The 13,321-nt window shown below is 38.9% G+C and overlaps 2 protein-coding genes across 2 annotated transcripts; one reads left to right on the forward strand and one right to left on the reverse strand.

The window, feature by feature from the left end:
• Window positions 1-8,433: 8,433 nt before the first annotated feature.
• On the forward strand, window positions 8,434-9,282 carry LOC121231703 (uncharacterized). The gene is made up of 2 exons (XM_041116516.1): window positions 8,434-8,867; window positions 9,001-9,282. The coding sequence occupies exons 1-2, from the start codon at window positions 8,739-8,741 to the stop codon at window positions 9,172-9,174; spliced, it is 303 nt and encodes a 100-aa protein (XP_040972450.1). The 5' UTR covers window positions 8,434-8,738; the 3' UTR covers window positions 9,175-9,282.
• A 633-nt stretch (window positions 9,283-9,915) lies between these two features.
• On the reverse strand, window positions 9,916-11,329 carry LOC107941247 (protein SLOW GREEN 1, chloroplastic). Its single transcript, XM_016874804.2, has one exon. The coding sequence runs from the start codon at window positions 11,119-11,121 to the stop codon at window positions 10,129-10,131; it is 993 nt and encodes a 330-aa protein (XP_016730293.1). The 5' UTR covers window positions 11,122-11,329; the 3' UTR covers window positions 9,916-10,128.
• Between the last annotated feature and the right edge of the window lie 1,992 nt (window positions 11,330-13,321).

Genomic DNA, 13,321 nt, shown 5'->3' on the forward strand with positions numbered 1-13,321 from the left:
GCTAAAATGCAGCTTGGTACCCAAAGCTTCTTGCAATTTCTTCCAAAATCGTGAGGTGAATCTCGGATCTCTATCCGACACGATAGAAATAGGTACTCCATGTAATCTCACAATCTGAGAGACATACAATTCGGCTAGTTTATCCAATGAAAAATCCGTACGCACGGGAATAAAGTGAGCCGACTTAGTCAGTCGATCGACAACAACCCAAATCACATCCTTCTTACTTGCTGACAATGGCAGCCCGGACACAAAGTCCATTGTGACTCGATCCCATTTCCACTCGGGTATCATGATCGGCTGAAGTAATCCTGAAGGCACTTGATGTTCTGCTTTCACTTGTTGACATATTAAGCATCTCGAAACAAAGTCAGAGATGTCTCATTTCATACCATGCCACCAAAACTGACGTTTCAGATCGTTGTACATTTTAGTACTACCCGGGTGGATAGACATTCGGCCACTATGAGCCTCATTCAAAATCATCGAAATAAGTTCCGAATTCCTTGGAACACACAAACGACTTCTAAACCTCAAACAATCATCATCATCCATTCGAAACTCCGATTCCTTGTTCGGAACACACTCAGCCCGTTTTGCAACCAATTCATCATCAACTTTCTGGGCTTCACGAATTTGATGAATCAATAATGGTTTGGCTTTTAATTCAGCTACTAACACATTGTCGGGTAGAACAGACAAGTGCACATTCATCGCTCGTAAAGCAAACAGCGATTTCCGGCTTAAGGCGTCCGCAACCACATTAGCCTTTCCCGGGTGGTAATCGATGGCAAGCTCGTAATATTTCAACAACTCAAGCCAACGTCTTTGTCGCAGATTTAGGTCTCTTTGAGTCATCAAATATTTGAGACTTTTGTGATCCGAAAATACATGGCACTTCTCACCAAATAAATAATGTCGCCATATTTTTAAAGCAAATACGATGGCAGCTAGTTCGAGGTCGTGGGTCGGATAATTTCTCTCGTGTGGCTTCAATTGTCTCGAAGCATAGGCCACAACTCGACCTTCTTGCATCAACACGCAACCCAACCCAAGTAGGGATGCGTCACTATAAATGACAAACTCTTTACCCGATTCGGGTTGCACCAAAATTGGAGCTTCAGTCAAATGAGTTTTCAGTTGATCGAAGCTTTTCTGACATTTCTCCGTCCATTCGAACTTAACATCCTTTTGAAGTAGCTTCGTCATTGGTGTGGCTATCATCGAGAAACCTTTGACAAATCGTCGGTAATAACCGGCAAGCCCTAAAAAGCTCCGGACTTCGGTAACATTTCTCGGAGGCTTCCAGTTAAGTATGGCTGAAATTTTGCTCGGGTCAACTCGAATACCCGATGCGGATACCACATGACCCAAGAAGCTAACCTCTCTTAACCAGAACTCACACTTACTGAACTTAGCATATAACTGCTTATCCCGCAAAATTTGCAACACTAGCCTCAGATGCTCAGCATGTTCGGTCTCATCTCTTGAATAGACCAAGATGTCATCCATAAACACAACTACGAACCGATCCAAATACGGCCTGAAGATCCGATTCATCAAATCCATAAACACCGCAGGGGCATTAGTGAGCCCAAACGGCATCACTAAGAACTCGTAGTGACCGTACCTCGTTCTGAAAGCAGTTTTGGGTACGTCCGAATCTCGAATCCGCAACTGATAATAACCCGATCTCAAATCTATCTTTGAAAACACCGATGCTCCCTTTAATTGATCGAACAGATCATCAATACGCGGTAACGGATACTTATTCTTTATCGTCACTTTATTCAGTTGACGATAGTCAATGCACAACCTCATGGTTCCGTCCTTCTTTTTCACGAACAATACTGGTGCACCCCAAGGTGAGAAACTCGGTCGAGCGAAACCTCTATCCGTCAATTCTTGCAACTGAGCTTTCAACTCTTTTAACTCGGTTAGTGCCATACGATACGGAGCGATCGAAATTGGCGTAGTTCCAGGTACAAGCTCAATACCAAACTCTACCTCCCGAACAGGTGGCAAACCCGGTAACTCTTCAGGAAAAACATCCGGGTATTCACAAACCACCGGCACCGATTCGGGTTTCTTTTCTAACTCCTTGTCATCAAGTACATACGCGAGGTATGCTTCGCACCCTTTCCTTACATATTTCTGGGCCAACATTGCTGATATTACAGCTGGCAACCCCCTTAAGTCCGCAGACTCAACTCGGATTATTTCATTATTTGCGCACCTCAAATCGATAGTCTTGCTTTTGCAATTCACAACCGCATCATGCGCGGTTAACCAATCCAAACCAAGAATAACATCAAACTCGTCGAACGGCAAAAGCATCAAATCGGCCGGAAAACAGGATTCTCGGATTATTAGAGGGCATCTCTTACACACTTTATCAACAAGTACGCATTGACCCAAAGGGTTTGATACTCGAATTACGAGCTCAGTAGACTCAACAGGTAGAGTCTTACTGGTTGCTAAGGTTTCGCATACATATGAATGAGTAGAACCAGGGTCAATCAATGCAATCACATTAGTATCAAAGAGATTGAAGGTACCAGTGATGACGTCGGGGGAGGATGCCTCCTCTCGTGCGCGAATGGCATATGCTCTAGCAGGAGTACGGTTCTCGGCTCGATCGGCCATATCAGAGGCCCCCCTCTGACTACCACCCCTGCCTCCTAAAATTCTCGGTGGTCTACCTCTAGATGTCACTCCACTAGGTCTTGCACCTTGAATCTTATTCTTCTCATCCAGCTCCGTGCAATCTCTAATGAAGTGGTCCTTCGAACCGCATCCGTAACAGGCCCTGCTAGTAGACTTGCCCCAACATTCACCTAGGTGTCGTCTTCCACATTGGGGACATTCAGGTTTCTCGTGACGATTATTGCCCACACTAGCTACCGAAGTAGCTCAGGAGCCCATCGATGGTCTTGCCCTGATGGAAATTCCTGCAGTCGCCCTCGACTTATTAATGTCCTCCCTGAACTTCTTTACAGCTGAGAACGGAGCTTTACCCGTCGATCTTTTACGACAATCTCTAGCTTCAAATTCAGCCTTCCTCTTCTCCTTTCCAAGTTCTTCCGCCTTGCAGGCTCGTTCGACTAGTGTTACGAATTCTTTTATTTCCAAAATACCCATTAGTAGCTTTAAATCTTCATTCAATCCTTCCTCGAATCTTTTGCACATAGCAACCTCATCAGCTACACACTCCCGGGCATACCTACTAAGTCTTACGAATTCATGTTCGTATTCAGATACAGTCATACGACCTTGCTTGAGTTCCAAGAACTCCTTATGCTTCTGATCAATGAACCGTTGGCTAATAAATTTCTTTCGGAATTCCGTTTGAAAGAAGTCCCAAGTTACTCGCTCGTTCGGGACTATGGAAATCAAGGTCCTCCACCAATAGTAGGCTGAGTCTCGCAACATAGATACAGCACATTTTAGACATTCGTCGGGTGTGCATGACAATTCATCGAACACCCGAATGGTGTTATCAAGCCAGAACTCGGCCCTTTCGGCATCATCAGTTACTATGGCCTTGAACTCCTCGGCCCCACGCTTCCTAATCAAGTCTACAGGTGGCTTACTCAGCCTCACAGGATCAGCGACTGATGGCATTACAGGCTCTTGGGGTGGATTATTCAAATTTGGGAATTGTTGGACAGCCGGGTTGGTTCGGGCATATTGCGCGACCCACTCATTCATCATGGTAAAGAAGGCTTGTTTACTCCCCTCACCTTGATTATTCGCAGATGACTGAGGTTCAACAGGTGGCGTCCCTTGTGCAGGAGCAGCCGCTACACTCTCAACGTCATCCGCTAAGGTTCTTTCTTCACCGGGGTCCATTTACTAATCAAAACAAAAACATTTCAACCGTCAGAAGTCATCACACATTTAAACATTAACATTCGGCATGTATAGCTAGACTCATACGCGCTATGGTAGTCTTAGAACCGACTAAACCATAGCTCTGATACCAATCAAATGTAACACCCCGAGCCCGAAACCGACACCGGAGTCGAACACGAGGTGTTAACTGACTTTAACCCCTTATAAAATTTATTTTCCAGACATTGCCCAATCTGTGTACTAGTCGTTTTAAAAATCATATCTTGAGTTTCGTAACTCGAAAATCAGTTTCGTGATTTTTCCCAGAAACTAGACTCATTTGCCCATCTATGTATTTTTTTCTAGAATTTTTGGTCGGGCCAATTAGTACAGTTTATTAGTCAAAGTCTCCCATGTTGCAGGGGTCGACCACACTGACCTTTGCCCATTACGACTTGGATATCTCCCTGCACGGGGCTTCAATACTGATGCCGTTTGTTTCTATGAAAACTAGACTCAGAGAGGAATCTGTAAATATATGGTACGACCCCTAATTATCTCTGGTTAATTTATAATGAATTTCCAAAGTCGGAGCAGGGAATCCAGAAACCGTTCTGGCCCTGTCCCACAAAAATCTGATTATCTCTTAATATACTGCCCATATGATCTTATCGTTACTTCCTCATGAAAACAGACTCATCGAGCTTCGATTACATAATTTATTCATCAATTAATTCCACTCCTACTATTTTTAGTGATTTTTCAATCTCATGACACTGCTGCTGCCAGCATCTGTTACGAAAGTAACTAGGTCCATTTCATGCCTACCCTTGATCCAACTCAATCGAACATTCGTGCCATTTTCGCATGGCTTAAAGTTTACATGCCAAAGTTCAAACACAATGTAATAGCTTATACATGCCAAAATGTTCTTCCAAGCCAACTAAGAAGAAAGTACCAAAACTTGCTATCCGGTGTGATGACTTCGATGACGGCCTGACCCCGCAAAAATAGATGAGTCCAAGCAACCTATAATGGGTGACAAGGAAACACCGAGTGAGTTTATAACTCAGTAAGTCATAAGCAATGCACTACCATCCATCAATAACATTATCACAAGAGGAAACAAAATGGAACGAGACAATTTACTCCATCCATACCGAACCATACCATAGTTCCTCCAACCTATCGATTCAGTTTCATATCAATTCATGCATTCACATTCCATATACTCATCAATAGGACATTGAGGCATTTTCATAAATCAATTTATTTTCGTTACAATCAAACGACTAAACGGCCTTTCACCCATCCTACGATAATTTTATGTACGTGACTTCAAGTATATTTGTCACATAGGTTCAAACTTACCGAGCTCAACACCAAGTATAAGCATAGCACCTATTAGCCATGTACTCAAGACACTTACCCGATCCGCTGTCCGCGATCGACTCAATAGTGTCGCACACATAGTGTCCATAATGATTCACGAATGTATATTGAGTCTGCACACTCAGTGCTATATAATCAACTCGCACACTTAGTGCTACGTAATCAAATCGCACACTTAGCGCTACATAGTCAAACTCGCACACTTAGTGCCGCATGGTCAATTCGCACACTTAGTGCATCATATTCATTTCGCACACTTAGTGCAACATAGTCAAATCGCACACTTAGTGCTGTACAATTTAATCCCGCGCACTTAGCGCCAATCTCATGGTCATAAATGGTTATACCCGCACGTTTAGTGCCGAGATCAACAACTCAGTACATCTTACCTCTTTTCTTTTCATTCAACAATTTCATCATCACATACGTACATGCATATATATATATGTATATTTATTCATTCCATTCAGCATCAATACATAAACATTATGACCATTTGAAATAATACCAACTACATGCTTAATGACTTACTTTATGTTGGGTAAAATAATTCCGAGTCGGCTACTCGATGACCTTCGATTTCCCCTTGTTGGACGCCTCTCCTTTAGGTTCTTGAGCTTAAATAAATAAATCAACTAGTTTAATTACCTTGCTAGTTATTTATAAAAATACACATATCATCCCAACTCGACACAAGAGTCAAATTCATCACTCAAACATTCACACCAATCTATTTGAATATTTTGGCCGAAACCCTCAATTGGCTATCATAGCCTTAATATTTCAATATAAACATGTATACATCAAAGGCAATTTAAAACACTTAACCCTTATACTCAATAATGAAACCAAACCGTATACCTAATTATTAAACACATCACTTCCAAATGCATGTATTAACTAACATATATCCAATCCACATGCCAAGTTACCATGAATAAATTAAACTTATATATATATATAACCTTTCATACCCTTGTATCTAATGTCATAAGAATAGCCGAATGTCCAAATTAACCAAGCTTAAAGATTTAACCTTCAACACTTTAATATTCCACAACCTATTCTTCAAGGCTTCAAATATAAAGTGATTAACATTTATACTCTTATGCCGAATTAGCTAACACTTTTAATCCATAGCCGAATGTCATTAAACCTAAACCACCATGAAAATTTTACTTATCACCTCATACCTTATTATCAAATTGAACTAATTATGCTTATAAAAATGATATCAAACCGAAACCTTTTGATAATTAAGCCTCTAATTATTTATTTCAATTACCCAAACGAAATTTTCTCACATTTAACACTTATTTACCAACCAATTGTTGAAGACAAACAAAATCTCATTTCCTCCCTTGACAACCACAACCGAAAGCTCAAATCAACCTACTTGGCCAAACATCAAACCTCCTAACAATCAAAACTTAAGCCATGGAATGATTAGAACTTGAACTAACCATCTTCTTTATACAAAATTTTCCAAGGGTTTCAAGGTACTTACCTCTTCTTAATCCTCATCCAAACCGAACATAAGCAAGAGAACTCTTTCTTCTTCCTTTGATTTTTCGGTCAAGAAGAGCAAAGAGGATGAAGCCTTTTTTTTTCTTCTAGTTTCAGCAAAATGGGGGAGCAAGGATGAAACAACTTTGGTTTCTCCTCCCACTCCCCTCATATTTTATTGTTCTTAACACAACATGTTGTCATAAACTTTTTATAATATGTTTTACCCATCACCATTTGCCTATCCACTTTGTCATGGCCGGCCACTACTATTTAGGGAGGGGGAATTTGACATGCAAGTCCCCTTTTTCTTCCACATGCACTAATAGGTCCTCATGCATTGACCTATCACATTTTAAAATTTTCTCATATAAGTCCTATTAACTAAATTCACATGCAATCGACTAAATCGAAGCTTGAAATTTTCACACATTCATGATTACATATTCTAGACAATAAACATCACATTCAAACCTTTCGGTGACTCGGTTTAGCGGTCCCGAAACCACTTCCCGACTAGGGTCAATTTTGGGCTGTCACAATAGCCTTGTAAAGCCATATTTTAGTAAGACTGAAACACCTTATTCTAATCAATATCAAATAGATGATATTTAATAAGGTTTAAAAAACCTTATTCTAAAAATAAAATAAAAGAAGTGTAATTCTAAATGGATTCTTCATTTATTTTATTTTACCACAGTATTTTATTTAAATAAGGATTCGGGTCACTTAATTCTAACAATCTTCCATGGCCTATGTTTGGTCCCTTCTCCTTTATAAATGAAGAAGAGGATGGTTCTTGGTGTAGCCATAAAAATATGGTTGAGGTAGCTGTCTTGGAGAGGTTGGTTCAAACTCTGTTCAAAGGTAATTACCATGAGTCTATTTATTGTATGTGGATATTTAGTTTACTGGCATATGCCCTTTTGAATTCTTGTTGCTTTTGCTTACAGCATGGAAGGGCTCAAGAAAGAGGCTCAGCATTGGTATAATATCTCCCTATGCTTCTCAGGTTGTTGCAATTCAGGAGAAACTTGGTAGGAAGTATGAAAAAACTGATGGCTTTGCAGTGAAGGTGAAGTCAGTTGATGGGTTCCAGGGTGGTGAGGAAGATATTATAATAATATCAACTGTGAGATCCAATAGTTCGGGAGCAATTGGTTTTGTATCCAATTATCAAAGAACTAATGTTGCTCTTACAAGGGTTAGGTATTTCCTTGGATTTGCCTTTTTCATGTCTCGGTAGTTTTTGCAATTCTGTGATAGGTTGCAATATATTTCTGGGTTTTCAATGACTTCTCAGGCACTGCCTCCGGATTTTGGGGGATGGAACAACACCGGCCAAACGTGAATCTGTTTAGCAGGGTTTAGTTCGTGATGCAGAGGTGCGACATTGTTTCTTTAATTCTGATGGAGATAGGGAATTGGCTAAAGCTATTTTAGATGCCAATAAAGATTTTTGTCAGCTTGATGACTTATTTAATCAGAATGTAACTTCTATACTGATTAAAACTAGCTGTCATTCTACTTGCTGTATCGAAGTTACTTTTGTTTCCTACTTTCCATGAATTCCTGGTTGAATTTTTTACGTTCAACATGAAACCTTGTTATCAAAGATAACTATGCATGAGATGCAATGTGCATTTTATATTAAATGGTAAATTATATTCTTTCTATTTACCATGACCTCAGGTTCGTTTCAGTGATAACTTTAAAAAGTCATTTGGGAAGGTGAAATCTACGCAGACCCAGAAATCAAAGAAGAATGAGGGAACTTATTGGAGGCAGCAGTCCTTAATGCGTTTTGAGGACTTATCTTTAGAGGAAGAAATCAGGGAAGTTGTTGGGAGGCAGCAAAAGTTGCAAAGTTGAAAGCAGGAAGCAATCAATATCAAACTGTAGGTTTCTCTGGTGAAGTATTTCCTCCAGCCACTTACGATGAAGAGACGAGCTCAGAGGTTGTTCCATCTTCAAGCTCAGTTTCTCTGTCAGATCAAGACTTGAATATGCAGAATCAAAATGACAGTGATATGCAGTTTAATCATGGTCATTTTTGGGAACTTGTTCAAGCATTACAGGCAGTGGATAGTATCAAAGATCAAAGGACCATTATCTCATATGTTTCGAAATTGAGGGTAATGTTTAGAAGAGGTCCAATGTCTTACTGTTTTCCATGTATTTTATATGCCTAGTATTGTTTCATTGTTCAGATCATGCTTATTGTTATTTCAGCTTGTTTCATCATTTATTATTTTCTGTATTTTGTAGGTATATTCAGGAAACTTTGTTTTCATCATAGATGCTGGTATAAAAGAATGTTTGCAGAAGAAACCTGACAACTTTTCAAGGGATGCAATCAACATGTTTGATTTAATGAAGCGACTCCATAGTCAACTAGAACCAAGGTCAATTTCATTCAATGTTTGTCCCATATGTAGTTGAAAGATGTCATTTTACACATGATTAGTGAAAAGTCCCTGCTGCTTTCTCCATTTCTTTTCCAATAAACTGAAACTTGAAAGCAGCATTCCTATAATTGGTGCTGTTTGCGAGGAGCTGCTTCAGGGTGGTCTACAATGGTGCCCTTTCTATGGCAGCTATATTTTTTGGAGAATCATGAAAATCATGCATCTGATGAAACTCGTGACCATTGTGACGTGGAAGAGAGAAGTTGTAAGGGGGAGAAAAGTAGTAAGGGCAAGAAGCCAACTTCAAAAGTCACTGTCAGTTCGAAACCCCAAGGGAACAATAATTCTAAGAAAAAACAAGAAGAGTGGAGGCCAAAAACCAGAGTAGATAAGCATTCCTGAAATTCTAGAGGGCATATCACCTATCTATATTCACAGTGGCTGCATATAGCATACTTTTGCTTGATCTTTTATTAGTTGAAAGTTATGGTAGAACTTCTGGTATGACTTGAAATCAATAATCTGAATTGGGTTTAAAATGTACTTTTTGAACAGCAACCTCTCAGTAGATTCTCAATTTTATTGCCTTATACAAAAGCAAGAAACCTTTACTCTAATGCCATTATGTAAATAATCTATTATATAAAGCCTAAACAAATGACAATCATGCTAACGAACTGTTCCAATTAAAGAGACCAAAAAACAAGAAATAATAGTAAAACCAAGCAACTTGAGAATATCATTGGAGCCTAAAACTGCCAAAACAACTAATTCCTTTAATAAAAAAAAGTTTCAAGTTTCATCTCTTTATTTCTGTTAAGTATGCTCTGACACTTGCATAGAAGTTCCAATATCACTTGGACCGTTTTCAACAAGGTTTTAAAGGCCTAAATGAAACACTACTGGAGAAGTTTTTAGAAAAAAGGGTAATACCCCCATGAACTGTATACCCACCTGAATGCCAGAAAATATGGGAAACCCCCAAAACTCAATTCTCCTCACTGGTCCCAAACAGTTTCATTCTCGATAAAGATGTCCTTAAGTATCCATCCACCTCAAACTTCTTTGGTGAAAGCTCCTTATACTTTGCGAACTGTTCTTTAGCTTCAGCATTCCTATCAAGCAAGCTATATATGATACCTTGACAAAAATACGGCCTAAAATCAGTTGGATCTTCTTTGGCCAATTCCTGGTAACTCATCAAAGATTCGTCCACGTTCTTTTGCAAGAACTGTATCTGCGCCATTATGAATCGAACATCCCTAGCTTCTTTGACTTTCTTCTCTTCTTGGGCCCTGGCTAAAGCCTCTTCTAACCTCCTGATCACGGCTTCGCCTTCCCCACAACGGTCCATCAATAACGCATTCTCGAACAAAGCTTCGAAAGAGAGCGGATTCGACTGAAGAATTTCCTCAAACACTTTACGTGCATTCTCCGTTTGACCCATTTCCCCCAACAGCCTCCCTAACAAGAATTTCCAATCAATAACATCTGGTTGTGCAGAAACCAATCGGTTCAAGATACTCAGCGCTTCTTCGTCTTCGCCGTTTTCGAGCTTCTGTTGCAAAAGCGACTGTAATGCCGCAATGGCTTCGTCATTAGATCCCAGAAACTCAGAAAACGGTGAAGTTTCTTTTGGGCTTTGGGTTTTCAGTTGTTCGTTTTCTTGGAGAACTGCAGGTTCTTGTTCAGTCGTTGCCGGTAGAGAATCGGCTTTGGCAGGGAAGTTGGAGAATTTCCCGATCATCAAACTTGTGGCACCGACCAAAACAGCGGTTTTGGCAAATGATTGAAGCTTTTGGGAGAGGGATTGGCCATTGTTGTTAGGTTTAGAAACGGGAATGGCATCAAAATTTGCAGAAGAAGCCCTAAGCCTGAGGGGTTTGGGAAAAGGAAAAGTGAGGAATGAAGGGGAAGAAAGTGATTTCAAGGGAAGAAAAGAGAGGGATGGTGATGATAACGTGGCCAGTGTGGGATTCATGGCTTGAGATTATTTAGGGTTCTTGTATTTCAAAGATGGAAGAAAACAAGGTAAGTAGGCAGGAGAATGGTGTGATGCAAAGAAAAGAGGGTATTTGTAGTGGGAGAGTTACGCCTTAATTAGTTAAATAATTTAGTTACCCATTTGAATTTCAATTACTTAAAAGTTTAGAGTTAAGTGAGAAAGTAACAGAATTTGTTAAAAGTTTTTGAGAGGGCTCGAATCTCTTCACCCACTTTTATAAATTAGATTTAACTCCGCTTTTCTTTTGTGTTTTTATCAATTACATGATACACTGCCAATTAAAATAGTATAGTAATATAAATCAATTTTGTTTAAACTGTATTATATCAGTCGATTAGATCAAAAAATGGTTTGAAAAATATCATTGAACCAGTTAAATCGAAAATCGATTGAATCGATTAAAAAATTAGTTGAACTTAGTCTAATTTTTTTTATTTTTGAATTTTTAATAATTTTTAATCGAATCGACTGGATCGATCAAACTAGTTGAACTAATAAATCGGTAGCCTGAAAGTTTGACAACTGATCCGATTTAAAAAATCATTGTTCAAAACTATAATTAAAAATAATTTAAGGTTAAAGATAAGTGTTTTTAATTTAAAGTTAAAATTTTAATTTAAAAATAAAAAAATAAATATAAGAATAATCACATATTTTCTATTTCACATTTTAACCTTTTTAAATTTCACTAATTGAATTGATATTTGATTAAATTAGACATTTTATATTAATATTATTATACATAACAAGTAATAATCTCACCTCACCTAAAGGTCCTCCGTATACAGCTCACTTCACTAAGGCTGTTTTGGATTTTACCGAACTTACGTTTCGGTGAGATTTGCATGGTTAATTGTGCAATCGTAGCTCTATAACACCCCAAATTCGATCTGATAAATTGGATTTGAATCTCGGGTGTTACCACTCTAATAAAAATGTAGGCTCAATCTACTTGTACAAAGTTCAATGAATACAACTTACTTATATGCCACCTGAACTAAAACATAAGTGATTATACATCAGATAATAATAATTGTAGTACTAGATAAATTAATTACAAGGAAATTCTAACTAATCTGACAACTTATTTACAACATTCCAATACATAGACTTTTGTGCAAAACTATAAACTGCATTTTTACTACCAACTTGTTTTGTATGCATAATAACCTAGTATGCCACTCCCTTAACATTGTTCTAGCATTGCCCCTCCTGGCGTAGACCCATCCTAGCTTACCTGTAACAATACACACGGAAGTAAGTTCATAAGTACTTAGTGAGATAAACACCAATTACTTGGTTCATGTGTGCACATCGCATCTGGAATTTCAAATAGCCATCTTCATTCCTTATCTTTCGGCTTGTCTCTTGGCAAATACTTTTCTAGAGTTCCATTCCTCATACCATAGTTGTCGTAACCTACTCGGAGATCATGTCTTACCCTTCTCGTCTTCAATACATCATTCACATTCCTCGTTATGAACTTTCACAATTCCTTACCCATTTCCTTTCCAGAGGTGATATAGACAACCACTGTTATTCTTGCATACATACTCTAAGTCTTCATTCCTTTGATAATTCATGATTGACCATGTATACATATGGTAGATACCTCTTTCAATTATTTTATTCGAATCCTTCTCGAAAGTCCCGTTTTTGCTCAATATATCTAGTTGCACTTGTAAATTGTGTTGGTCGTGCCAAAACCATTTGATATAGAGTCTTCCATTAAAAGTCTTATCCTTACAAGCCAAGCGTTTCCTTTTCGAGTTCGTTATGAGTACCATTACTTTAGAGCGTGTCACATTGGCATCTTTTTCAGAGTTCGCCACGGAGGCATTTCATTTAGATTATTGCTACAAGAGCTTTCATTTCGTGATCTGCCATGTAGGTTTCCATTTCGTAGATTGCCACAAAGGGTTCCCTTTTCACAAATCGCCACAAAGGCTTCCCTTTTTATATATCGCCACAAAGGATTCCTTTCTATAAATAGCCACAAAGGCTTCCATTTCATAAATTGCCACAAAAGTTTCCATTTATCTGGCATGTTCACGATAGGGATTTGCCTAAACTCATTTTACGTGAGGTTTGCCCCTCATCATCTTAGGTCACGCAGAGAACCTCATTAGGTAATAACTTTCCTTTAATTCTTTCCATATGATGCCATAGCCCACCA

The sequence above is a fragment of the Gossypium hirsutum genome, chromosome A01 (assembly GCF_007990345.1).
Source record: "Gossypium hirsutum isolate 1008001.06 chromosome A01, Gossypium_hirsutum_v2.1, whole genome shotgun sequence".
NCBI classification, from domain to species: Eukaryota; Viridiplantae; Streptophyta; class Magnoliopsida; order Malvales; family Malvaceae; genus Gossypium; species Gossypium hirsutum.

Coding starts and splice junctions, on each gene's coding strand:
- LOC121231703 (XM_041116516.1), top strand. CDS start 8,739: ATGCAGAATCAAAATGACAGTGATATGCAGTTTAATCATGGTCATTTT. Junction 8,868..9,000: donor CATATGTTTCGAAATTGAGG/GTAATGTTTAGA, acceptor TGTATTTTGTAG/GTATATTCAGGAAACTTTGT.
- LOC107941247 (XM_016874804.2), bottom strand. CDS start 11,121: ATGAATCCCACACTGGCCACGTTATCATCACCATCCCTCTCTTTTCTT.